The following is a 27,909-nucleotide window of genomic DNA, read 5'->3' on the forward strand; positions in this document are numbered from 1 at the left end:
AGTTCGCACTCGCACTGTGTATACTGGTGTGTTGGTTCGTGTGTAGTCCTTTGTGTGAGCAGCGCACTTTAAGCGTCGAGCTGAGACAATTGTTATTTTGCTCTGCTGTGTATGTTCCTGTTGTGCATTCTCTTTTTTCAGGGAGCGCACAGCAAGTTTTGAGCAGCTCGCTGTTATTTATGACATTACAATTTGTTGCAATAGCAACCATTCCTTCGCACTTGTGCACAATAAATGCTCAATTACCCCTCTGTGGAGACATATTTAAATTTTGTGTTATATATGCTGATTCTTGTGACAGAGGGATTAGTCATGATTTTTTTAAGTGTTGTACCTATTAAGCACATAGTTGGCTTCTGCAAATCACATCGCAGAATTAAAAAAAAACATCAGGCAGGGGAGAAGCACCCAAGTATTTTTAATTGCCTACACAGTACTGGCAGTTAGGTACTGCTGCCTCACACACACAAAGGGCATCTTCACTCGGAAAAACAGAGGCTTTAGGACTGGCTGGTCGACAGCCAGAATATGGACAATCTTTGGAAATACCTCAACAACGTGCTGCCGATCAGCTGATTGCCCATCTAAAGAAAGCAAAACGGCACCAGGGCAACCTGATGGCATATTAGACATTGCAGAACTGGTGCATTCATGAGACTAAAGGAATGTGTTGTTTATGCTAGCGGTTTCCACTGTGTGCCTCGGGACTCGTTCATTGCTTGGCAGTGTGCTTGCTGCTTATGGAGCACCGTTTTGTGGCATGGCACTGCAGCATTAGGTGTGCCCAAAATAATGCAAGGATGGCACGGCAGAACACCTGGACTCTCCCGGAATGTCTGGAAAGAACGCAGCTGAGCGCCTAGAATGCACCAGACCTGAATGCCATGTGGGCAGGCTTGCGTAGCGGGTGTGCAAAGGAGTGCAGCCAAGCTCAGGTGTGACAATGCGGCAAAACTAAGCTGAACACGTTGAATGGAATGCGCAGCCGCAACATGCGGGTTGTGCAAGTGCAGACTGACTAGCTTGCCCTGGCTATACACTCTTTAGGTGGGGACACTGCCGCTTTATTGTGAGCAGTGTTCAACAGATAAAGTAGCAATGTATTGACAGAAGTTTATGTAGCATTACTATAGCAAATGGCATGGCTGGCGGCAGTGCCAGCGCTTGCCAAGCACTGTGTTTTCTGTTTGCAAAAAACACATTTTGTCTTCAAGCTGCATTGTGCTCCTGATAGATCTTCGCTGTCATCACTGGATGATGGTTACGCAGCTCCATCAGGTAGATCACGAGTTGGAAGCGTCCGCACCTAAAGAGTATACGTATCTTACACTGTGTTGCAAAGAAACCACCATCAGGCATAACACATGCAGCAAAGGACCAAATTTCGTCTTGAACTCTTGTAGTCGTGCGGACAGATCTTGACGGCCACAACCAGATACAAGTGCGCACTTTGGTGAATCATGTGCCACAAGTGTCTGCACCTTACGCATCTTTTACTGTGGCGCAAGCAACCACCATCAGAATCGACACATGCAGCAAAGGTTAGTAGTGCCTTTGTAAAGTAAATCTATGAACCCAAAGGCTAGCCAACCCAACACACCTTATTTGCAATGTACACAGACTACATGGGGTGCTACTACGCAGCTCCCAAATTCCCCTGAAGGACGACTTGACATGCAGCCTATTAAAAATGCACACATGTCAGTGCCACGGGAATGCTGGTATACAACAAGGCGAAGAAAGACAACTGCTCTGAAATTTACACTCATATTCAGCCTCCATATAGATATGCTGTAAAGAAGTCCGCATTTTTACAGTTCAGTATATATAGGCAGATTTAGAATAGTGTACACAAGCTTTACCTTAGTGTTTTGTGCCATAGCACACACGTAGTGCGCTAGCCTCTTGCGGGCTCCTGTTAAAAGTTATGGAAATATTGGATATACACTTAGCATACACTATTGTAAAACTCCCTACAGTGCAATCATATTCATGGCTCAAGTTGAACATTACAAGAGAAGGCATGTCGCACAGAAAGCAGAAACTGGGCAACTGCAATAACAAGTGTGATCAGAACTGTAAAAATCATTACACAATTAAATCGAAAGCGAAAAAAAAAGAGGCAAGCTGATTGTACAAACAACAAATGGGGATACCATGCACAATAGTGTCGATGAGCTCTGCCCCATGCAATAACACGCAGGCTCTATAAGACAGTCGATAAATGTGCACACCACACGGGGAAGGTGTTCTCACAAACAACGGACTAAGGTGGGAGGGGTGGGGAGTTTGCTTTCCTACTGTAGGTTGCTGGTGGGCATCGCTGCAACATCTTGCGTCATGTACGTGTGATGCTGGCTTGCACTCAGGTTGGTTGTCTCACTCAGGTTGGCGCCGGCAGCAGAGGGTGGAGGAGGCATGGCCAGGGGTGCGGCGTCCACCTTGCCTGTGGAGCCCGGCTGCGTGGTCACTGGGCTCTGGCCTTCTTCACTGCTGTACTCCTCCTGGAGACAAATGTGCCAGAATCATGACGCCACAATGAAGTGGCAGAGGCTGCACTCACAGAGCACGTGTGGTGTTACCACCTGGACCACAGGTGGCTCAGGACCCTCAAAAGATGCTTGGGCATAATTTATTCACTGCTGTGCTCCTCCAGGACAGAACATGCCAATATTGTGACACTGACACAGGCTGTGCTCGCTCTGACTGACCACGTGTGGTGTGACCTGGAACAAGTGGTCCTGCACCTGGACTACACAAGTCGACCAAATCGTTGAGGGCCTTCAGAAGACCAACTTTGGCATCGTATGTATCAATGTTGAAGTTGAGATAGCGATATTGTTGATGAAAAGTGTGCGAAAAAGTGGGGAGCATCACATAAAGTTTATGTCATACGACCTGCACCACATGACCAGATGGTGAAAAAACCCCATCAACAGGGCAGCACAAGGACTGCCCTTCAGGGGCACCTGGTGTGTTCAGTTTCGGTTTCTCCGGCCTTGCAGCCTGAAACTGCGACAATAGATCTCCGAAACTATGCGTGACATTTCTTCCTTAATAATAATAATATTTGTTGGGGTTTAATGTCCCAAAACCATTCTGTGATTATCATAGACGCCGTTGTGGAGGGCTCCAGAAATTTTGACCACCTGAAGTTCTTTTACGTGCACCTCAATTCAAGCACACGGGCCTCAAGCATTTCCGCCTCCATCGAAAAAGGGGTCGCCGCAGCCAAGATTTGATCCCACAACTTGCGGGTTAGCAGCCAAGTGCCTTCGCCACTACACCACCATGGCGGGTTATTTTTAATTTTTAAAAAACTAGGCTTGCCTTAATTTGTGACATACAACATCTCGCCATATAAATCTCGAACCAGGACGAATTTTTGGCAACTAAAAAGCTTTTCGTTCCGAAAAATCCGAGTGGATTTCCTTGTGGCTTCGTTCCACGAACAAGTGGTTGTCTATTTTCCCTTTCTTCAACCTTCCGCCACCTTACGGGTCCATGCAGAACTCATTTGCATTACATCACCATATAAACAACCACCTTAATATTGATAATAAAAAAATCGCAGCATATTCACGAAGTGAATGGCGACGAGTGGACAAAGCAGTGGGATGGCATATGTAAACCAGTTAGGCACACCATGGCTCAGCTGTTTCAGCCCCAATACACATACACACACCATTGTTGGAACGACACAAGGGGGAGGCATGACAAGAACAGCTTACAGAGACTTTATAAGAGGTGGGGCGACGTGTGTGCGTGTCCATTGTTACTTGTTAGTCTTTGTATTGTGCCTTTTTCTCTTTTACACTCTCAAATCACACACGCAGCCCCATCTGATTTCCCCTTTTATTTGTTAGTAATATATTGCATGTACTGGCCCCACCTCGTGTAAAGTTTGAACAAATTTCGACTGTACGCATGTCTCTCCCTCTCCCCCTGAACTTTTTGCTGCTGCTGCTGTTCTGGTCCCTTTCACAGACCGTGTGTGTATCTGTGTACGTATCGTGGGAATTCGTATTTAAACCCAAACTAAATATATCGATCGTATCTTGATAAAGGCCAGTCCTCAGCCGAATATGTTTCAGACTGACTGATTTCATATATAAATATAAACCGCCGTGTTTAAATCTCAGTACTGTATATGGTCTGATGTGAGGCACAGTATGGCATAAATTTTTTTTGTGGTGTCCTTCGCACTTGGAGGTTACCATAATTGACAATGCTATTGAATATTCCATATTGGTACATATTATGCCCAAGTTAATCTTCTGGGATTCTGAAAGAAAAACTACAGTCTGAAAGAACAAAAATACACCTTTAATGAATGAACTGCCACAGAATATTGTACTTGAGGTGCACAATAATTCCAAACTTCAGGGGAAGAAAATGGTAGCACGCAAAGGTTGCAAACATTTAACTTTATGGATAGCAGCGAATTGCCTGCCGTGCTTTGGTGAATCATGTTTTTGTGAATCAGCTAGCAAACGGCCAAATTATGCACAATGCTTCTCTTTCCAAAGGCTACAAACCAATACTTTAGCATATTCATTTTCAGGCACACATCAATACTTTTTGGCTTGGTTTTCTTTCAACCACGTCTCGTCTCACAGTTCATCGCCAATGTTACTGAAGAGCACAATGTCATCTGCCAATCCACAATTGAGGAGATCCTCATCATCAGTCCACTGCAGGGCCAAGGTCATGTGCTGCTGCTGCCACATTGTACCCACAAACTGCTGCGTTCTGCCTCATTCTTGCGCTTCTCTTGGAATCCAGTCAGTAACCCCTAACGACCAACAGTTATCCTGCCCATGTGCTGGCCCATGTGATGTCCTTAACATCTGCTGTTCCCTGACCCACTCTGCTATCTTCCTGTCTCACTTATCAGAGATATTCTCTGTTGGTTTTTGCTGCCATTTCTTTCCAGTTAAGTCATTTACATTTCTCTAGGCATGCAGTGAACATGCAAGGTGGTGGAAAGGGTGGGAACGATTCAAGCTCCCATGTCCAGGATTAATGCCTAGAGTATATACTTTTTTCTTTGCTTAAAATGAATACAACCAAAAACCAAACCGTACACGGGTTTTGGGGTTGATATGCGATTTTTTTCAGGAACACATCAAACCCAAAGTTGATATTTGATTTTTTTCATGCAACGATTGGAGACGACTGATAGAGTTATAACATTAATTACCGTATTTACTCGCATAATCCTCGCACATTTTTTGCCGGAAACTTGATGCATAGGTGGGGGGTGTGAGAATTACGCGGGGAAAACTTTCCACGAAAACGCAGAGAGCGAAAAAAAAAACGAAGTGGTCGCAAATCGGGATTCTCACACCAGCAACTTACAGCACGCTTTACAAAGTACTAATTAGAACTTACCTCAACAATAAAAGCAGAGGTTCCACACAAGGCAAGATTTATTTGAGACATAAAAAGTGGAAGCAAATAGTCAAGCATTAGAATACCATACGCGAAGCTTGTGGGCGTTGCGGGCGTAGCGGTAGCGGTCGGCGCTCAACAGGAGCCCTCAAAAGGTAAGCGTAGGGCGTCAGTATTGGGCTGATGGCTATTTAACAGAATCGTCCGCAGTTTCCTTCTGAAGAAATAAAGTTTACCATCAATCCCAGTTTTAGGCACAGGGCAGGCCCAACGCGTTTTGGTGGCTTTCAGCTGCCGTCACCAGTAGCGAACACAAAACTCGTAGGCTCCGAAGGGCCTACCGGCGGCCTTGTTGCCGTTGTTTAGCGTATGATCTATCACTTGCAACTTGAAGCAGCCGTGTGGCTTCAGTATCGCCCCACAACGTTTCAAGATAACCAACGCAACATACAAAACACGCCGCAACGCGCACTGGCCACTTTGGCTTGGCTTGGATAGGATTGAATCACCGTGCAATAGTACGCTTGACGCTTAAGAGATAGCGCCAAATAGGGTGCGCTATCATCATCAGTGGCTGGAACGAGCAGACGACATTATTGCGGCAGTTTTCGGGGGTGCGATAATTACTCGAGGAAAAAATTTTTTCGTAGTTTTTTTGGGCGATGTGTGGGGTGCGAGAATTATGCGAGTGCGAGGATTATGCGAGTAAATACGGTACATAGGGGTGAGGCAGTCGAGACTAATTTGGAAGCATTTTTTGGAGCACCAAAAGTTGAATTTCGGAGCAGAAGAATCTTGCTTGGAAGCAGTTAGCAGCATTTAATATATCATCCTGAAAGCTTGAAAATGCAAATTTTTAGCAACGTGGGGACACCAGTGCATATTTTAATTGGTTTATAATACACATAACATTGAAACAGATTTTAAAGGAAGTTTGTAACCAGATTATCACCAGGTATGAACTGCACTACTTTTTTACATACCCCACATGACCTATCTGGCCCTCGTAACAAACATGTGATATAATATTTAATAAAAAAAAAAGTTTTTTTTTGAAAACTGTAGGTTCTCCGGAAACCTTTAAAAAGAAAAAAAGAAACGCATCACACTTAAAAAGACATTCAAAAATTGTAAATGCACAAGAATCTTAGTTACGCAACAGTCACTTTCTTCAAGTGAAGTAGTCCTTCACTTAAAGAAAGGCTTGACATGATAGCATCAAGAGCATTTAACAGACAACAAAAGCGCTGCACCGCTGTTCGCGGCCACCTCGTGCAAGACCACCTTCAAGATTGCGGCGCGGTAGCCAAGAAACCTTGCCACACTGATTATCCTGTAAAGCGCGCGTGTAGGGCACCAAGTGATAAGCGAATGATACTGATAACGCCTCTCCACAAGAGCAACTACGCCTTATTAATACAGCACACGTTGACCAATCCAATTTTTTTGTTTTTATTGTACGTCATCACTGTCGATGTAGAACTCCCGAGAATACATCGACTTGCGATTGCCACTCCGAAACTCGCATAAAGCGCTCGCGCAGTGCAGATAAAAAAATCGTGTCCACCCAAATGAATCGTCGAACGTACAGAGGCCAGTTTTATTTCATAAGAAGAAAAGAAAGAAAATGAAGTCACACTGCTGCCTACCGAAACACCTATCGAGCTAAGCCTAAAAGCATAGCTTAGATTACAAAAGGCAAATCACCATTCATGATAACTGTGCCACGCGATCGCTGACGCGTCATGAGTAACAAATAAAGCGCTGAGGTGCCCATTCATATCATTTAAAATGGTTTAAATGCGCGTTTTGTGCTCACGGCTTCGCAAATAACCAAATGTTTCTAACAGGATGGAAAAGTGGGCTAGTAAGTAACTCATAATTGTTCAGTGAACTGGGAGCGCGGGAGGAACACACACACGAAGCAAAAAAAAAGGCACACAGCAGGAGCGCGAGCGCTCTTGCTTCCTTTGTTTTGTGAGTGTGTTCTTCCAGTGCTACCAATTCGCTAAAAAATTATGTTTCCTTCTACCTTCAGACACTGATGCGCAGATTTTGCATGTGATGGCTTTTTTAAATGCAAAATGCAATGAAAACTTACTTGTCTAAATAAGTTAGTAGATAATGGGCACAAACCGGGAATAGGCTGCATACGTTCTGTCGCTCATAGAACCCATTTTGAAAACCCATGTGCTTGCGCAAGAGCATTCAAGAGAAGCAGCACTTGCAGGGAAATTACTCCACGTTTACAGTTACTCGCTCATGGCAAACGCGAACACGTAGGTGTGATCGCACGCGGCAGCATCAACATGAAAACCTTAGCGACTGGAGGAACGCGCTATGCACAATGAAGAACCAGAGAGTCAACCCCGCTACACTAGCCACATGACTGTGGTTTTCACAAGGCGACAGTGGCACCAGAACACACAACCTGGCTAGTAGAAGCAGCACGCTCGATGCACGGCAGCACATTTTTGCGGGGTCACATATATTTACAACAGTTTAGAGGAGATTATGGCAGCACCATGGGAGCCTTTGTCACCAAAAAAAAAGTGAAAAAAAAAAAAAAGCGATTGGGCCCGTCTTATTAGTCAACTCTGCCTTTTTCCCCATTGAAGCTGAGGTTGGCATTAAAATTCTAGCTTTTGAGGCTGTTTTGGAGCAGTTCAGCACAATTTTTGTGATTTTTACACTTTTGAAGCAGCTTGGAGCAAAAAAACGAAAACTTATAAAAAATGTGCAATATGCCCAGCTGTCTCACCGCCGAATACATGATAATTAACAATTACTAAAACTTGGACAAAACAACACATTCTTTTATGTTTTTTTTCTTTCTTGGAATGTAATACTGAGTGCCTCATGCTATGCGAACTTGACGCACTTGAGCACAGTGCATCAATTCGGGCCTGAAGGGGATATACTCCCTTCGTATGGATAAAGCTTTGGTTGCAAGTTACACTATAAAAGACAGCTTGACGAGTTGGCATGTTTCAACGCTTTTGTAGCACGTACAAAAGATGCGGACACACAGAAAAAAAGTACGAGCGCCCAGTTGTACCTTCTTTCTGTATGACCGTTTTTTTTTTTTGTGCGCGGTACAAAAAAATTTCCCTGCAAGTAGAGCTCTTGTTTTTTTACTGCGAGTACAGCACTCTGCAAGCACAGTGCTCTGGTGTTTCCACTGTTTCCCGTTTGTACATGTTCCAGCCGGCCCAAATAAGCACTTTAGCACAAGCCATTCTGTGTCTACAAGAGCGCATTCATACAGTGAAAGTGGCTATACCAAAATGTGCCACGCTGTGCAGCAGAACACAGTCAACGGAAGTCACCACTTTATGGGGGGGCAAATCATAGCAGCTTTTGCCTGCGGTCTCACCTTGGGGCCTCTGACTCCTTCCGTGTTTCCGTCCTGGGCCCACAACACATGCAGGACAAGGGCCACATGTCAGGAACATCACGCACCACACATGCAAGGTTGAAAGAGCAAAAAAAACCAAAGGTGGCTGCTGCACAGCGGGCACACATTTAGGGGTGACTGGGCCAAATTACATTGTGCACATTCTCACAAGATCCTTCCCCAGGGAACATTCTTTGATAATAATAACTAACGGGCTTTACACCACCGAAACCACAAAATGATTATGGCAGACAGCTCGAGAAATTTTGACCACCTGGGGTTCTTTAATGTCCACTTGAATTTAACTACACTGGCCTTGAGCTTTTTCGTTTACATTGTAAATGCAGTCACCACAGCCGGGATGCGTTCCCACGACCTTTGAGTCAGCCGCCGAGTACCGTAAGCATTAGACCACAGCGGCGGGTGCACATTCTTTGAGAGTGCTACATTCTCTGGATTTTTCTACCAAAGGATTGACAGTGACTAACTGAAGTGAATTACTGGCTAATTATAGTTGAATTGATGGAGCTTTATTGGCTATTACATGACAGTTCCTTGTCCAAGGAGTAGAATTAGGCATGCCTACAGAAAACGCGCGGCCACAGCCATGCCTCAAATTACTAAATACTGCAAGGCCTGTCCCAATTTACCCAGGAAATAAAAAGTGTAGCTCTCTCGACTGCAATAGAGTGCAGTGAAAATTATGCCACAATAGTGCTTGATCAGGCTAGTTGGTTATTCATGATTATAAAATAATGCAAAAAGCTATGGATGAACACACAGAAACATACAAGCACCAGTAGCACTCATTTGGCTCTGTGTTCATGTGTCATTGTTCATCTAGTCCGTGTCCACGATCGTGGACACGGACTAGATGGACATCCTTGTACAACTGTGTAAGCATATTTTATTGAGTAAAAACAGGTGAATTTTCACTGAAAGTATGGAGTTGCTTATCAGCCAGCTATTGGCATGTAGCACCTTGCCTGCACACCACAGTCACTGCAAGGACACAAAGTACCTGCTCTTATTCTGATACTGGTTATATCAAACCCGGCTATAACGAATTATTGGCTATAACAAACAGTTGAGAAATCCCCTTGAACTTCCCATGCAAAAGTATGGGATCGGTGAAACCATATATCAAACTCCCGCACAGCGGGACATCCGCTGTATCAAACGCTGCGCTATGCCGAAGGCGAGAAAATGCAATTTTCAAAACAAATACTGGTAAACTTTCGGCCGCGTACTGACAAGTTCTGGTCCCTTTGAGTGTGCAGGTGATGAAAAGGTGGTATTCCATCGCGCTGATTTGGTTCATTGTACGGCAGTTGTGAGTGCACCGGTATGTTTAATGCACAATCTACAGGTCTTAACACGCGGACATAGTGTTTTTCACAAAAACCGATTGCTGATGACACCAAAATGAGAATGCAAAGTGATTCGGCGATCTTGTTGCAATGTTCGCATTCCCTTCTTTGCTTGTTAGCGCACAATAGCACACTAGCCTGAAAAGCATGGCCTTCGTGATGTGCAACCTCGTTTTATTTATTTAATTATTTATTCAATACTGCGGACCTTTCAGGCCTATACAAAAGAGGGCATACAAAGCAAGTAAGACTTAATATTGCGGAGACGAAAAAGAAAGGAAAAATTTACAATACACAGCAGCCACAACCAGGATATAACAACATAAACACAATAAATGAACAATACATATGTGTTTCACTGGAACAAAAAAACTGGTTAGCATTATAACATCAAACAGTAACATAATTGACACACAGATGCAGGCTGTTAAGCACGTGACGCAATGTGTGAGTACATGCGTGATACATCGTTTCTGCCTTTACTTGCGCACAGATATAGCAGAACCTATTGCAATGCCTATAAACGAATTTCCAGCAGCGATGAAAATGCTTCAAGTGATTGAGCACTGATGATGTCACCCACATCTACAGGAAAAAAAGAATACTTGAACGTGTTATAACGCAACAGGAATCGGCGCATACATTTCTCGTTAGTTCTGCTGGAGTGACGTTTCGGAGCTTTTATGTAATCGTCCTTATTCGTCGTGCATTTTTGGCGTCTTGGGTTTTAAAACACACGTCTCGGAGGCTACGCTTTTTCTAGCTTTTTGGCATCAAAGCAGCGGAAAGCAGCGGCTGCCAGGTACAAAAGCATAAGTGATATCGCTGTCACCAGCATGTCAACTGTGGAAACTCTACGTTGCCTTTTGCGCTTTCTGGACTTGTGAATTTCTCGCCTCGTTCCTGACAAATCCTCATTCGGGAGTTGAACTGAACAATGACCCTCATGCAGAGATAAAAATTATGACTGGTGCTCGAAGCAATGTCACGTAAAGCACCGTCGTAAACGTTCCTTCGAGCCAGGTGGCGACTTCAGGTGCGTCATGACCGCTGGCGTACAGTGCCTCGGTGAATTCTGCGACTTATCAGCGCTTCCAGCCACGATCTTGGACAATGAGCAACTTATGGGTGCAGATGACTGAGCTGTTTCTGACTACACCGATAGTGAGGTTACGGCTATCCTGTGTGGTGCTGCGAAAGTGTATTTGTGTGGTTGTGAATATGCCAACGCCATCCCTGCTGCCGCCAACCAACCTTTTGCCGTGCTACAAAGCTTGCATCAGCGTTCCGCCTCAATCAACATTGTTGAAGCCGAAGGAGCTGAATTCGCTTATTTGAAAGGTTCAATGAAAATGAGGATGACTAGAACTTGACAGCACGCATGAGGCAAGACAAAATTGCGAACTGTTTTCATGCGAAATAAAGTGCGGTAACTTGCCGTTAGCACCTTGTTCTTACCGAGAGTTAATCGTTGTGTTAGCACTTGTAACAATTTTCCGAGACCTTAAGTGCCTCAATTTTGGCCTTAAATATGCAAATTCTGTATTTAAATTTATTGATACATCGAACTAGTACTTCACGATCCCATTTGAGTTAGATATATCCGCGATCGACGGTATTTTATTAGTTGAATGCAGTGACAGCACTTATTCCAGCAATCAGCATGCACTTCACACTTCAATTGTGCACTCACGCTGCTGAGCAGATAACGATTCACTGATCACAACAGGGTTGTAGGCAATCGCAATGGCTCTACTGTTAGTGGCACACTTCTGAGCATTTTCAACATTTGCATGTACAAGCACCGCTGTGCTTATGCTGAACTTGGAATGGTTTCTGGAGCTGCCAAAAAAGCAGCAGGCATGCTGCAAGTGAGCCACACAGTGCAGACCCAGAGAGTTAACGTTTACTAGAGGGAACTCTGGCGCTGCGATAAGTCAAATACCAGGGGAGGAGACGCACTTGGCCACATGTGATGAGACGAACTTGGCCATAAAGTGAATATTAGATATTGTGCCCAATTGGCCTTAGCTAATGGACTAATTAAGCACATTACATATACATCTTTATGAGTGCCACTGCATGCCAAAACATGTCGCTGATTTCGTTGAGACACGACACACCCTGTACATTTGAAGCCAGCAAAAAAGTCCCCATCTTCTATGTGCTATAAAAATATTGCTGTTTTCAACCCACATACAGAGAGCGTTAGTGTGCTACGACCTTAAGATGATGTTATCAACTGCACAAATTTAGCTTTCTTAAAGATATGCATCACCAGATTCTGGTTCTCTTGTTAAATTCATGCTATATCACATATGAATGAAAAAATATTTTATACAGAATGGAAGGTTTAGGCATGTCATTTCATGCTGTTAAGAAAAAGTTGTGGGTTCAATTAATGAGTAAAGCAACCAGTGTGTGAGGCAGAATGCACAATGCTTGAGTACAGTGCATTAGGTACTACGCGATTGCCTATGGCAAAAAATATTCTGGGATCATTACAAAAGGCCACTTCATGGGCTCGTATGAAAAGTAATGTTTAGGTTCGAAGCTAATTCGAATAGCATATGTCACATATTGTAAAGAAAGATTAGCATATTTGGAATAACCTAACTAACATGCACAATATACGCATTTTTTTATTGAAAAAAGGCATGTGCAAATGTAATTCTTTTTGGTTGAAAGTAAGTGAAAACTACTTTGAAGTGTAGCAGAATTTGGTTTTAACTAGAACGCAACTGATAAGATGTAAAATATGTTACGTTCTACAGTTTAGAATACTTGAGCCATATAAGCTGGTATAACAAGCTTTTAAGCAAACAGACAAATTGATGCGAGGGTAATATGATAATTTAACCTCAAAGTGGCGCTTTGCGGCAGTATGGATTTTCCCAGGAGAGGTGCGTTCATGGTACAGCACCCCTCTACAGCAGTGAGGCCACCTTTACAAAAAGAGTTACATGCGTTTTATAAATTTTGCATTATCTACATTTGAATCGAGGTGAATTTAAATAGTGTAATATTGGTTATAATATTTTAAGTGCTTGAATATTTAGCCTAATGACTCGAGATCGGATCGGCAACCAAAACGAACAAGTAAAGATTTTAAACCCTGCAATCTTGATATCAAATGAATTTAGTAGTGTGTTGTTGCATTACTCACATGCAGATTGGCATAGTCGCCAGCTTCTTCGGGTGGCTTGGGCCGACACTTGCCACAGCAGAAGTTGCAGCAGCAGCAGAAGCAGCAGCACAGGTAGCATCCCGTTATCAGCCCACAAAACACAAACAGTGCCTGCACAGACATCAAAGCATTGCTTACAAGGTCACAACATGTTCAATTTGGCCTTTTGCAGAAAGCTTTAAAAGGGCCCTGAAACACCTTTTCAAGTAAAAGAGTGTATTACCTCACAATTTAAATGCCGCAAAAATTTCAAGAATCCTTCCAGTACGAGCAGAGTTACAAAGATGTGCCGCACGTTGCAATCGCATTCTCTCTTCTCACGCCCCGACGAAAGTGCTGTAGGCTAAGCAAGGAGGGATGGAAAAGGCAAAGAAAATACGTCGCCCATGCTTCATGACCTAGGGCAATTTTTTCTTTTTCTTCAAATTAGTGGCTTTTTCAGTGTGATTGTGCGCGCACGCATGGACAAGTTGCAGCCTCCCGCGTCGATCCTTGCAATGACTGAGCGCGCCACGTACAAATCAGCCAATGGATGATAGGCCTTCTACGAGCGATTTTTGAGCGTCTTCCGTAATTTGTGGACAAAAGAAAAAGCAATTTTTAGCTGACTGAGAACTTATTGTGAATACCAGGCCACGTGCTGCGCTGTAATATCGGCAGCGTTTTCTGACCATGCTCAAAAAGTGTTGCAGGGCTTTCCTTTGAAGTGGGGATGAGAGTCTCGAAAAAAAGTTTATTCCCTAATGAAAATTGGTATGCATGTGCACCATTGAATGTAGATTTCAAGTCTGCAAACAGAATTCAAGCATCTTATTTAAAGAGGAAGTAATGACAAATTTTCACACTGCAAATTGGTAACTTTTTTATTGGTTTTTATAATAACTTATAAAATATGAAGCTATTTTTTTTTTTTTTGAAACTATGTGGCTCTTTTAAAAAGCCTACCACACAGGCTAAAGCATATTAGATGACAAAACAGTTATTTCTTTGACCAGAAATAGTTTTCATAAATTTGCTTACAGTAATTTACTAGTAGCTATCATATAATTACAATTCTATAAAGCTTGAAAAAAAGAAAAGAAAAGTAATGGTTTAGGCTGTAGTTCAGGTGCTGTTGGAGAGATTATACCAAGTTTGGTTTTGACTACGTTCCCATAAATTTCCTGAAAACTTCTATCAGACAGATTCACATTACAAAAAAAGAACGAATTTGGCGAAATTGCGTTTCCGGTACGAATAGCATCTGTAACTTAATCTCTCGGGCTTGTAAAAAAAGATTAAAAGAGGGACTATTGTTTTATTAAGTAACACTCTTCCAGAGCATAATTTAAACCATCAATACTTCAAATTACGAGTGCATAAGAGTGACATTTTTTGTGGTTTTCACTATTTTAAGACTCTAAATCCCTCTTAATACAGCGATAAAATTTTATGTATGTCGCAACTCCCTTCTGCACCTTCGACCACCAATAAATGCTCCACACTGGGAGAGTTCCATGTTTATGAATTGAGTGGACAATGCACCATGTCGGCTGGCGCACAGTGGGGCCATTTTCTAATACCTGTATCACACGGGCCTTTTTCAAAGGCCATGAAACGCCTCAACTCTATTGACTTGATGGTGGTGTCATGCAGCTAATGATATATATATGTGGGGTTTAACGCCCCAAAACCACCATATGATAATGAGAAACGCCGTAATAGAGGGCTCCGGAAATTTCAACCACCTGGGGTTCTCGAACATGCACCCAAATTGTCACGCAGCTACATGGCAGTTTTGAAGAATGGCCGCTTAGTGGCGCAGGCATTTCATGCGAAAATTCTGCGTCGCTGTGGATCTTTATGTTGGTATCACCTAAAGTTAAATAGTGCAAGTTCACTTAAAAGCTCAAACGTGTCGTACAATTTCAATCAATACTTTATCGCATATTTAGCTCTGCAGCTGTTGCGCAGCACAACTGTGGTGAGCAATCGCGGTGAGACTGCACGATGAGGATGTTGTTGAGAGACGAAAGAAATACTGTATTAAGTCAGTCACAACACTTGCAATACTGCTTTAAAAGCAGACTAGTTTCCAATTGTGTGTACAAGTGCACTGTTTTTGCTTTGATGTTTCAATGAAGTTGTGGGGTTTCTATTGACTCGAACTATCGAATTGAGGGCCTTTGAAAGCACTGTAAATGGTCAAGCGCGGGCTTGACCATTCAGTCCATAGGTTGGGTGGCCTTCCAAATGCCCACGTGACACAGGTATAAGACTATGATCTTAAACCGGGCCTTTGCCATCTATATAAGCAGTATTGGTGGCAGCACACACACACTCTACTTAAATGGCAATCGCAATAGTGAGCCCAATAAAGACCTCTTAGTACTTATGGCACAGTGAATGAGTAAAACGTGCACATGCCAGAATTGCCAATCATAGCTGATCCAACTACACTTTTAGTTGATAATCATCACTAATTCAATTACTCTGTTTTTATGACCTACTGCATGTAGAGATGACATTTCAGAGAGAAAACCGCAATGAAGCCAACATTTTGACAAGTGGACTTTTCTTTGTCAAAATGACGTCCATCTGTTGAAACATTAGCTCTAAGGGCGCAGCTTTTACCATATGTACTTCAGAAAGGTATGGCACCTGAAAAAAAAAAATTTTTTTTCAGTTGATTTTAATGAAACCATAAATTCACATTCGTGTGCCACTTTCAATATGCAGTTATTTTTCTAGCATGTTGTGTAGTTGTGTGGTACAAAACATTCCTTATGCTTTTCTAGGAGCAAGCTTTTTTCTAAACTAGTAACAAGGCGAATCAGCATATCACAATAATTTTGAATTAGAACTTCGTGCAGTGTAATAAAAATTCATACTCCAAACCAATTTTAACATAAGTAAAGGTGTGTTGAACGTTCACGAGTGAAATCCCAGCTTGAATTCAACTCACTGACAAATATTCATTGTTCTATAACTTGTCCTCCTATTTGTTTTGAACACCAATTTTACTTGCAATGCACACAGTTTTAATTGCAGATTGCCGAGCATCACATCAGCTAACTAGATCTTGCGTTGTGATGTGTCTGGTGCTTCAGCCATGCGCTGGGTTGAAGTCTGGTTGAAGTTAGAACAGCATGGCTGAAAGCTGGTGGAAAAGAACGCTCAACCACGCATACAGCTTTGTGCGTGTGTTTGAGTGTAAGCATGCAGTTGCACTGTTCAAACATAGCATGATAAACCCACTAGCCCGCCAACGCACTGTGGGTTGATTCCACACGTGTTTCCACAGCTGATTTTGAGTGTTGTGGTGGCGACTTCTGATAATGGCAACTTGCGGCCCCTACCGAACGCTTGATCTGGCGACGAAAGTAGAAAATCTTGGAAGAAATTGACCAGGGAGACACCACCCAACTCGCTCTTGAATTTCGTCAAGTGCAAACAGATGAACTCTATGACTGTAGCTTTGTAGCCTTTCTTAGTGATATTGGTTTTAAAAAGTTGTTGCCGTGGCCAGCAAAGTTGATACATGCAGTCCACTAACAAACAGATGAATTGTGCAGATGATTCGGCTAGTGGACGACAACATAGAAACGAACTGCCACCGAGAACTAGCGATGCTGCTGTAGGTCTTGCTCTTACACTGTGGTTTTCATGCTTTGTTGAAGAATACAATGCTGAAGAAGCACTTCGGCATGTGCAGTGCTTGGAAAACAAAGATGACAATTTTCGCAGAGAACTGTCAGGTTTGAAGCAATACAAGGACAGTTTTGTGTTCATTTTGCTTCACTAGAAGTTCATTTAATTTGAAGTGCGATGATTTTTTTGCGGTTCCCGTGAACTTCGCGTCAGCGAGAGTTGACTCTACATGGTCATCGTGCTTGCGGGCTTCGAATGCACTGGTAGCTTTGTTTATTGTGTTTTGGTTTTGTTTTGAATAAAACAATGGACAACTGTGAACTTTGCAATCTAATACAATGGACAACTGTGAACTTTGCAATCTAATACAATGGACAACTGTGAACTTTGCAATCTAATTTGAATTGGCGAGCATAAAGCGGTCAGGGTGGGGAAGCATAACCACAGCATCTTCGCTGCACTTGTTCTTACAGCAAAGACAATTCATTACAAACGGAGCCAAAAGAAATCAACTTAGACAAATCCGTGTACAACCCATGATTCCCATGCTGTCTGATGTGCCGTGCGTTGCAGCTCCCATAGACACTAGTGCAATAATTTCCTCTAGTGTACTTATAGGTAATTGTTAATAATCCGAGATAAGGACAAGAAGACAGCAATGATGCTAGTGTAGTACCAATCCATTACATGGCCAGTCATTCCTGTGTGTCATTTGTTTTACATCATGTCCATTTTAGTTTTTACTGTGGTCGGGGTTTTTCCTTTTTAGCACTGCATATTTCATTGAAACCCACCTTGCACCATCCGCTGGTGAGCACAAAGTAGGTGTTGACATTCTCCTCGCCAAACTGCTCTGCTACGTACAGGCCCAGGGAGCCATAATTGTCGTAGATGTTGCGCTTGGTCAGGTCCACTAGGATGGAGTGGGCCCGGTTGATGTCCTTGAACTGCATATGGGCAGTTACCACAGTAGTCACACTGAGCACCATGAGCGGTCACTTTTAATACTGGGGTGGTGGAAAAGGGCTAAAGAGAAATTTGAACCAACAGAGATTGGTTTGAATAACTTGAAATCTGATTTGAATATATATACAGTCAATGATCCCGGATATATCGAAGTTGAAGGGGATTGCAAAATAGTTCGATATATCGAGAATTCGAAATGGAAAATAGGCCTATTTAAGGCTTAAATTGAAGCATTTCAGGCTTCATAAATCGTTACAATAGCTAATGTAACGAATCGCTCACAGTATAATGAAAAACAAGGTGCAACTCCAAGTCACCACACTTTATTTCGCATGAAAATAGTTCGTAAACATGACTTGCTTTTTGCATGCTGTCAAGTTGCAGTAATCCTGAATATCAATGAAGCTTTTCAAATAAGCGAACTTAGCTCTTTCAGCCACAATGATGATTAATGCAGAACGCCGATGCAAGCTTTGTAGTGCGGCAAAAAGTCGGTTAGTGGCGCCAGTGAAGGCGTTGGCACATTCTCAACAGCACAGCTACACTTCCGCGACACCAGCAGCCAAAATCTCAGCATTGATGATGCAGTCAGAAACAGCTAGGTTGTCATCTGTTCCGATGAAGTCGCTCCCTCTCCTGGATGGTGCCCGGAAACGCTGAAAAGTCACAGAATTCACTGAGGCACCGTATGCTGCTGTCAGCAGTCATGATACGCTCGAAGTCGTCACCTGGCCCGCAAGGAACGTTTACGACAAGTGTTTTACTTGGTGTCGCACCAAGCGCCAGTCAATTTTTATCGTTACGTGTGGGTCAACATTCAGTTCAACTCCAGAATGAGGGTTTATCAAAAACGAGGCGAGAAGTACTCAAGACCACAAGGCGCAAAAGACACAACACAGTTCATCCGAGTTCCCACCATCAACATGTTGGCAATATCGATGTCATTGTGGCTTTAGGCCCGTTCCATTAGCCTGCACCACATGAACTAGTTCACGAGGTACTGCACCTTGCCATTAGTTTTAGCGGTGTAGCATTGATGACCTCTGCACCCTTGCATTCGTTTCCAAAGGTGCAGAAGAGGTGCAGCACTGGTTCGCGATTTTCCTGCACCTCTTACGCTATGGTGCCAGCTTGTTATACAGGGTAGCCAGCCGGTCTGAGAACTGGCTAACCTCCCCGTCCTTCCTCTTTCATTCCTCCTCCTCTTTGGTGCAGCCACTCAAACAGACGACGCAGTGCTGAGGTGTAGGTGCCGTACCCGTCTCTACTAACGCGGTATGTTTTGCCAAGAAGTTTGTGCCTCAAACTGTCCGCATGTGCGGTTTGCCATCGGTCAGTGTTCGTCAAACGGTGCTAGTTAAGCGAAAAGAAATAAGGCTTGCACCTTGCCGTCATTCGTTTCAGGTGTTGCGCTATGCCTGTACCACTGAACTCGTGCTGTCCAATTTGTGAACTCCACGTGCATAGTCGTGAACCGGTTTGATTGGAGCAGGTGAATCGAACAAACTTCTTGTAGCTGTCAACCAATGATTTCAGCAGCGTTGACGCGAAAAAATAAAAAGAGAAGCATAGCCTTCGAGACACGCGTTTTAAAACCGAAAACACTGGGGCTCTTCGATTTTCAGGCCTCGGGCAGCTCTTAGGCAGCCAGAGCTAGCCAGGAATAGCCAGAGGGTCAGTCAGCTAGTTCCGGTCTGGACAGGAAACAGGGTTGTGTCACGTGTGTGGGGAACCCGAGACAACCCGAAGATCGTGAAATTGAACGCTGGGACAGCCAGCTTAAACGTAAATAAACTCTACAGTCATGGCAGCAAACAAAACAATGCACCACGTGTATGTTTTTTTTTTTTCTGCATAGTCCTTTTGTAAATACGTAGCAAAGCTCGCCAAGAAGCTGAAACGATATCCTCAAGCGAAAGCATTTGGGGTACGACTTCGCACGCTCGCACGATTACTCGCCGTGAACGAAACAGCCAGCTGTCGCGACGCTGACAACTTAACAAGCTCACGTCTCTTTACTACATGTATCAGTCACTGCACAACACGACGCGAAGTCACGCGAAAGTGATCGTGTTCCCAAAAGAGCTTGAAGACACATATCTGCTCAGCTATCGCGTATTATACATCACAAACACACATTGACCAACTTACGTTTTTATCTAAAGTTTATGATATGCACAGGTATCAGTACTACGAGTGCGCGTCGCATATAAAATAAACGTTTGCACGACACGTTCGCGACCCATTTTCGAACTTGCCTTGGCCTGTTTTCCAGTTTTAAGTGGCACTTAACGAATGTCATGTATACCAGCTTTGATTCGACCTACTAGGTCATAGTACATACATACTGCGCGGCATTTACGAAGAGGTGAAAAAGACAAATCAAACGATGGGCCACGAAAGGATGTATACATTTCTGAATCCATTCTCATTTTTTTTTTTTCTCGTGCCGTATCGTATAATATCGTACGACATATACAGGCTCATAGATAGAAATGGGTTCGCACGCCGTTTTCACGAACAGTCCCCATCTAGGGCCTTCTATCATCATCGAAGATCAAACTAGTAGTCAGGACAGAGGTTCTAAGAGGTTCACATACACAAACATACGACGGAGCAAGCTAGTTCCATTACAATCATCTTCGCTAAGTGCACAGAAAGCAGGCACACCTCCACAAACGACTACTACAAAAAAACAAAAAACTAAATTTACTCCAAAGTTGTCTCCTTGCGTGCGTACGAACGTGTAGTACGTACATAACTTTTAAGGCATGTGCACGACGCAGTAGACAGGCAACAGTTCACAGCGTTGTTAACGGGAGGACGCTTCACGGGAAACATAGCAAAAGCGATGAACAATAGCTTCAAACACTTGCCGCCACTCGTAAGCGAGTGGCATCAAGTGTTCGGGCTCCCCACGGGTCGCCAGAACCGTCCAATCCGAGAAAATTGAACGCCAACCGGAAGTGCGCCGTGGGAAGACTGAGCAGCCAGAGAAACACAAGCGCGCTCTGGCTGGTTCTGGCAACCTACGGGAAGCCAGAAAAGAGTCACTATAAAATGCTGCACTCCTAAACTGTTTATCGTATTTACTAGCATAATTTGCGCCCTGGCATAATTTGCGCACCCCTGATATTTTGATAGCTTTGCTAGCAAAAAAAATATTCACCCGCATATTTCGCATGCCCCGACCCACCCGAGCCAGCTTGCTGGCGCGCGCACAAAGAGCCTTTCCAATGCTTCAGTCGAGTGCGCGCCTCACCGAGCAGACAAGCGCGGTGAAACGGGCTGCAAGCACACATTCCATTCTTCCGCGGACTTCTCTCGAACTAAGGTCCCTAGAACACCATGCACGAACACTCAAATCTAGCTGTTGACGGGTCACCGGTACTGCAGGAGCGTTTGACTATCTCTTTTCATCTCTTTTCCCCATCTTTACAGTCGCGAGAATGCACGCTCGCGTCACGGCATGAACATGCTGCTGTATCGAAGGCATGCGAGCTCTACGACCTGTCGCACCAATCTTTCCAATCGTTCTCTGCGTCCGCGCTGCAACGTATGCTTGGTCGATTTCGGAAGTCTAGGTTTCACCATCTGGCCGACACGTTTTTACAGTTCCCCTTGAAATGCGCTACAGTAATTATATATACAGCGCAAATCAAGCTCGTTGTAAATTTTGTTAAACAAAACAGAAACCGTGTCACCGCAAAGCATTTATTTCAAGATGACTTACATCAACGTGGAACGAACGGCGTGATCAGTATGCGAGAAAGCAGGGGAGTGCGCGCTTTCTAATGCAAGTTTTCTGCCGCTGAAGAAGGCCTTATGGCAAGCCGTCAGCGTCTCGAAGAAGACGAAGTTGTGCAGCAGCTGCTCCGCATGTTTGAGGCAGCACGAGAAAAGAAGACGCCAGCAAGAACGGCAGCGTCTGGACGTCCATGCTAGATCAGGCATAAATAAAATATGTAGGAAACCAAACGCCACACGTCTTCCTACATGTGGTGACCCGGACTTCCAGCGGCAACGTGCACCTACTCGTCCTTTCGTCAACGCACCAAGCGTCACTCACTGCCAACACTAATTCTAGCTGGCTGGACGCCACGACCGCTGCTCTTCTTCGGCAACTCTCCTCCTGTACATCTCGTCTGCTCAGGTTTTTCAGTGACTACGGTTCCAGCCTTCGGCCCCGTTCATTTGGGCTGACCGTGGACACCACGCCTAACAGTGACGCTACGCCGAATCCCACGGTACCCGACCCTGTCGTTGCTACTGTCAGGTTCCCGCAGTTTTGGCAGGCAGACTCTAAATTCTGGTGTCTGAGCGTCGAGCGACTTGACTGACGACACCGGTTACATCGTAAACAGGGTACGATTACGTCATCGGCCTTTACCACCTGCTGTCATCTCCATCGTAAGACATTCTGCGTTTTCCAACTCCTGACAACCCCTACGAAAACCTTAGACGAGCTCACAGCCGGACAACTAAGTCGCAACAACGTAGGCTGCAGCAGCTGCTCACTTCGGAAGAACTAAGTGACCGAACGCCTATGGAGCTTCTGCGTCGCATGCGAGACATGATCGGGGACCACTCTGCTGCATTGGATGCCTCCATCTTACGCGAACTCTTACAGCGACTGCCACAGCAGGTGCGGATGATTTTGAGTGTATCCTCTACACAAACCCTCGACTCACTAGCACAGATGGCTGACAAGATTAAGAATATCGGTTCCCCGTCCATATTTGCGATCGTGAATCTATTCTATCTGTGCTGGTCTTAGACGACCGTTTGGGCCGCCTTCTTCAAGCTAACGAGGAGCTCAACCACAAGGTGGATCAGTTGGCCACTAAACTGAGCGCACTCAAGGTACACCACCGTCGCAATGCGTCACAACAACGGCACCAAAGCCGCGAAAGATCGCCAAGGCTGCCTCTCAGCGTCTGCTAGTACCACCACTGATACGAAGCTCGAGCTCGTCAGTGCAAACAGCCATGCCAGTTTGCGAGAAACACACGGGCCACATACTGACTGCGGCCAGTGTTTCAGGCACGACATACAGCCGCTTATTCCATGTCACGAACCACGTCACCAAAGTGTTACCTCATCGACACAGGTGCCGAAGTGTTGTTGTTCCTCCTACGTTGGAGGACCGCCGCCGCCGCCAGACCTCGCAGCCTGTCACAGCGATCAATGGTTCAACCATACGAACCTATGGACAGAGGTCTGTTGATAGGTTCATAGGTCTGTTCATCCCCGACTTGCGTGTACCCATCATTGGTGTGGATTTTCTTTGGCGTTTCAAGCTTGTGGTAGACCTACGACATAGCCATCTCGTGAATTCCGAGACCCTCTTCACAGTTCAAGGCATGACATTAAGTTTGCCACCCTTGCGTCTCGTGCAAGCTCATGCAAAAATCTCCCCGTCGTGGTCTACACTTCTGCAAGAATTTTCCAACCTCTTTTGTGCTCCATCTCTTGAAGACCCGATACGCCACAATGTCACTCATCAGATAGTGACAGTAGGAGCGCCAATGTATGCACTGAATGTTAAAAAAGGTTCTAGAAAGGCCAGTTTTCAGGCTTTCGCTGTGACTGTGCACTCTGTGCAGGCCTGGAGGTTTTTGTTGTCCGCAGCTGCTACCTTACGTTGGCTACAAGCTTCTGTTCATGCTTGAATTATAGCACAAAGTCCTAGCATGCAGTACGACTATGTTAGGTAAAAGCTACCATGGTGGGTACTGGAAAACACGGTGGGTATAGTGGAAATAATAGTGGGTATAGTGGAAATTATGGTGGATATGACGGTATGTAGTGGAAATTGTAATGGATATGCTGGGACATACTGGGTGGCATGGGCTGTGTTCCAATACTCACCGTAAACGGCTAAATAGACAGCTAAATGGACGGCGGCCATCTTAAGTCCCACTCCAATTCTCACGTAGCCGGCAAAGTAAACAGCTCTGAGATGACCGCATCGTAGACAAATACGATGCAGGCTACTTTGCTTTCTAAACAAGATGGCTGCTCAGCGAATCGTTCAGATAGATCAAATCTCGCCAGAATGGCCGTAGGCACACAAGTAGACGCTTTTCCAGACGCTCAATGCGAGTAAAGTTTTTTTTTTTATTTCAACACGAAATAAGCCAGAAATTACAACTGTTACGTTTGTTTCTTTTAGCTTTTTCTTCTCGGCGCGAGGTGGTGCATGGTCGCATAAAAGCTGTCTAAATGTCTTCAAATTCTCAGACAGCATGGGCTCGGCGCCGTCTTCTAAGCAGTCTGCATAGACTGTCTACGTGCTGTCTAAGAATTGGAACACAGCCAGGGTGTACAGAAGATGGGTAAAGTGAAAACGATGGTTGGAAGTAGCGGCTAGATAGTGGGCAATAATGTGAGGCTCTGCCCACCATAGCGATAATGGTGGGAAGCACTAAGGAGATGGTGGGTGGTGCTTATTATGGTGGGCCACATAGTGTACCAAGCTGAGAAGCTCTTCCCACCATTACGATAATGCTGGGAAGCAGTAAGCAGATGATGGGTGGGCTTATAATGGCGGGCAATATATATAGAGTACCAAGCTGGGATCTGAACACTACATGTTTATCACCACTATTTCCAGCAAAGGTTAGGCCTGCCGAACGAGCCCGTACAATTGTGTTATCCGCACTTCTGGGTTTCAGAATACCCAATTTCAACGAGTAAGAATGACAGTACAGCACAGCCACAGCATCAATTAACCCAAATGAAACATTTTTTTTTTGTGTGCGGTGTCTGCGCAAGAAGCGACAAACATCAATGCGACGCGATTCCAGGACTTCAAGAGAACGAACGTCTTTCCTCACCGACAGCCGCCGGTCGCACGCGCCGGCACTTCTCTGGCTCTTATGCGAGAACATAGACTTGGCAATTCGTATGTTTGCAGAACCAATATGATAGCATAATGTTCCCGGCGCACTGCATTCGTTTGGGCCAAGCCGTTATGTAGTTGTTGCTAACGGTATAGCTACAGCAGTGCGCTGGCACAACTGCACTCTACGTTGCGCGAAAAGCGCCCCAATACTCAATCAACAAAGTGGACGTATTTACGGAATGATACCAGAGGCGTGATAAAGCCAGAGCAGATGTAGCCCTTTGGAACAAGCAAGAAATGGATATTAAATTTGGCAGACCCTGCCGGTAAACTGTACCGGGTCTTCAGTCCACTTTTTTTTTGCGGTTGTGAATTGTAACAAAAACGTAGCGCTGCTGCCACTATCGCAGAGGCAATCGTTACAGGCAGCAGTTGCTTGTGTTTAATAAATGTGCTAATTTTCGTAGCAGGTGCAGATTGGTTCATTGATATGTGGGGTTTAACGTCCCAAAACCACTGTATGATTATGAGAGACGCCGTAGTGAAGGGCTCCGGAAATTTCGACCACCTGGGGTTCTTTAACGTGCACCCAAATCTGAGCACACGGGCCTACAACATTTTCACCTCCATCGGAAATGCAGCCGCCGCAGCCGGGATTCCATCCCGCGACCTGCGGGTCAGCAGCCAAGTACCTTAGCCACTAGACCACCGTGGCGAGGACGCAGGTGCAGATCTCGTCTATGTCAAGTACGCGACAAACATAACTGAAGTGAACCATCAGTTCGTACGTGAACTAGCTATTTAACACACAAATTTCGTCATGTTGGTATGGCGCAGTGGTTAGTATGTTCAAATGAGAATCCGCAGGTTACACGTTCGAATCTCCGTGGTGGCCAGCTTCCTTTTTTTCTTTTTTACAGGTGTTCTTATATAGTTTTTTTTTATACAATTCTTTCATTTTTTGTGGCAGCTCGTCACAGTGATTCTGACGCTACCTCACGCTCAAGCGTTGCCGGCACTGCAGCATCCACCATATCCCACCATACACCATGGTGGACATTTCCCAGCATTCACCCACTACATTAATCCACTATAATGGTGGGTGACAGTTTACACCATGCCCACCATTAGTTTTTTTCCCGATAGGATAGGTATCTTTACAGCCTTGGTCTTTGCATACTTCCAAAGAAAATGGAAGCTGAAGTGGCTGGCTTGGCATTCTAGACAAGTAGAATTTCGTTTGTACAAAAGAATGTGACACAGCTGACAAGCTTCAATATAGGCATAAAAAGGCCACTCACTTTCTCAGCAGCTTCTGGGTTGTCAGGATTCTTGTCCGGGTGATACTTGAGAGCTAACTACAGGCACGAAACAGAAAGAAAGGTGCCTTACATGTGTGACAGCAACTGGCAAGTAAAAAAAAGAACAATTAAGGTGTTATTTGGCTTGTATGTTGCGAACCTAATGTAGATACCTTGAAGTCTTATCAACGGTTCTAAACAAAACAGTTTGCAATAACATGAGTTTGTAGGGCAGACGGGCCGTTCCATTAACTAGATATTACTGGAACATTAGAGAACATTCTAATCTTTTTTTACATTGTCGGGACTGTAATGATGGATAAAGGTGAATGCACAGTCATAGGAATGACTAAACGTGTCTGAGATAAGCGGTAGCGCATTGAGCCAGCGGTCAATTAACTTGCATAAAGATGAAATCAAATGCCTGCAGTCATATTTCTCTTAAGACAACCATGCATGCCGGATCGATAGGTTCTTCTTTTCACCATTGTGCGCATTTTTAGCGTTTAAGGCGCCTCGACTTCTTTTTTGTGACCGTGTTTGCACACCCCGTTTTTCATAGAATGAATACTCAACTAGCCGAGTTTTCTGTTATAAGTTCTCCGTACTGCTACCTTAGGGAGCTTTAGAATAGCGCACTGCGAGCTCTTGCGGTGCCGTCGCTGCCACTGCGCATGCATCGTAACGCGGGTCGGCGTTCGCGGCCCGCGCGCAGAAAATCCGAAATAGCGTGCGGCGATCGCAGCACGCATGTGGCCCGCGAACGCTGGTTTCGAGGCTACGGTGTCGCTGTGCGTTGCGGTTTGCAGCAGGGCAAACGCTATTCTAAAACTCATATGGCGCCCGCTAAGCCCACAGCGCTTGCGAACGGTATTCCCAAATTCCTTTTTATCCCCTGCAGGGTACGAATAAATGCACCTACTCATTTGACCAGAACGCTTTGCTGTATAACGCGTGTTCCAACTGGAAACGACACTGGTTCACAGTATCAAAACCGCCAAACAAGCAATCGAGAAACTTACCCTCCGGTAAGTCCTCTTTATGTCTTCAGGCGTCGACGTCTTCGGCAGACCCAAAATTTCGTACAGGGAGTCTCCGGAGGTGCTGCGCCAAAGACAAGCACCTTGTGAGATAAGCGGCGCTACTCCGGCCCCTCCCCCTCCACCTACGCACACGATCAAAGACTGCCCCAAAACAGACGCATTGCACAGAAGCGTTGCACCCAACAAAGGCGCCCGGGAAAGCAATTAAGTTAAAGCTGAACGGCATCTACGTGCTGGCAGCCTCGCCGGATTTGGCGTTAGGCTTATAGAGACGTCCCGAAACCGACACAACTCACGACAGCTTTCGGCCTGGGTAGTCCATGTCGAGACCCAGCGATGTCCTGCAGGCGGCGAGCGCAGAACAGCCAAGCCGTAGCAGATAATTGCTATCGTACGGTAAACTCGGTTCTGCTCATCGTTGCACCGGCTCCAAATCCTTAGTGACAGTTCGCTAAGATAGTTTCGTCGGCGCCCACTTCAACGCTAGAGCAGAGAAGCTAGAATAACAGCAACTACTCCTTTGGCCAGCGGCAATGAACGACAGCTCTCCCATTGTTGCGAACAGCTTGTAAACTTACTACGTCAAGTACAGCCCACACACACAAAAAAAACGTAAACTCTGTTAACAGTCGATAATTGAGAGCCACCAATCAAATAAAAAGTAAAAAACGCGCAAAAAATAAAGGAAAAATAATATGCTAATATTTCAAATGTCAATTTGCGGAATCATGGCCTCCGAGATGGAGAGCGCGCGGCGTGGTTCTCTCCGGCCAT

The 27,909-nt window shown here is 44.8% G+C and overlaps 1 protein-coding gene across 2 annotated transcripts; it reads right to left on the reverse strand.

Moving 5' to 3' along the window:
• Positions 1-401: 401 nt before the first annotated feature.
• Csp (Cysteine string protein) lies at positions 402-27,909 on the reverse strand. 2 transcript variants are annotated; one of them, XM_037432528.2, is made up of 7 exons: positions 27,432-27,909; positions 27,115-27,196; positions 26,093-26,149; positions 17,773-17,925; positions 13,328-13,459; positions 8,771-8,803; positions 402-2,504 (listed from the first exon to the last, which is right to left on the reverse strand). In XM_037432528.2, the coding sequence occupies exons 1-7, from the start codon at positions 27,455-27,457 to the stop codon at positions 2,298-2,300; spliced, it is 690 nt and encodes a 229-aa protein (XP_037288425.1). In that variant the 5' UTR covers positions 27,458-27,909; the 3' UTR covers positions 402-2,297. The 2 variants fall into 2 exon arrangements, with proteins under 2 accessions (XP_037288425.1, XP_037288426.1); XM_037432529.2 differs by lacking the exon at positions 8,771-8,803 and having other exon boundaries at positions 27,432-27,891.

The sequence above is a fragment of the Rhipicephalus microplus genome, chromosome 10, assembly GCF_043290135.1.
Source record: "Rhipicephalus microplus isolate Deutch F79 chromosome 10, USDA_Rmic, whole genome shotgun sequence".
In the NCBI taxonomy this organism is placed as follows: domain Eukaryota; kingdom Metazoa; phylum Arthropoda; class Arachnida; order Ixodida; family Ixodidae; genus Rhipicephalus; species Rhipicephalus microplus.

Coding starts and splice junctions, on each gene's coding strand:
- Csp (XM_037432528.2), bottom strand. CDS start 27,457: ATGGACTACCCAGGCCGAAAGCTGTC. Junction 26,150..27,114: donor TAAAGAGGACTTACCGGAGG/GTAAGTTTCTCG, acceptor TCGTGCCTGTAG/TTAGCTCTCAAGTATCACCC. Junction 17,926..26,092: donor ACCCAGAAGCTGCTGAGAAA/GTGAGTGGCCTT, acceptor GCCCATATGCAG/TTCAAGGACATCAACCGGGC.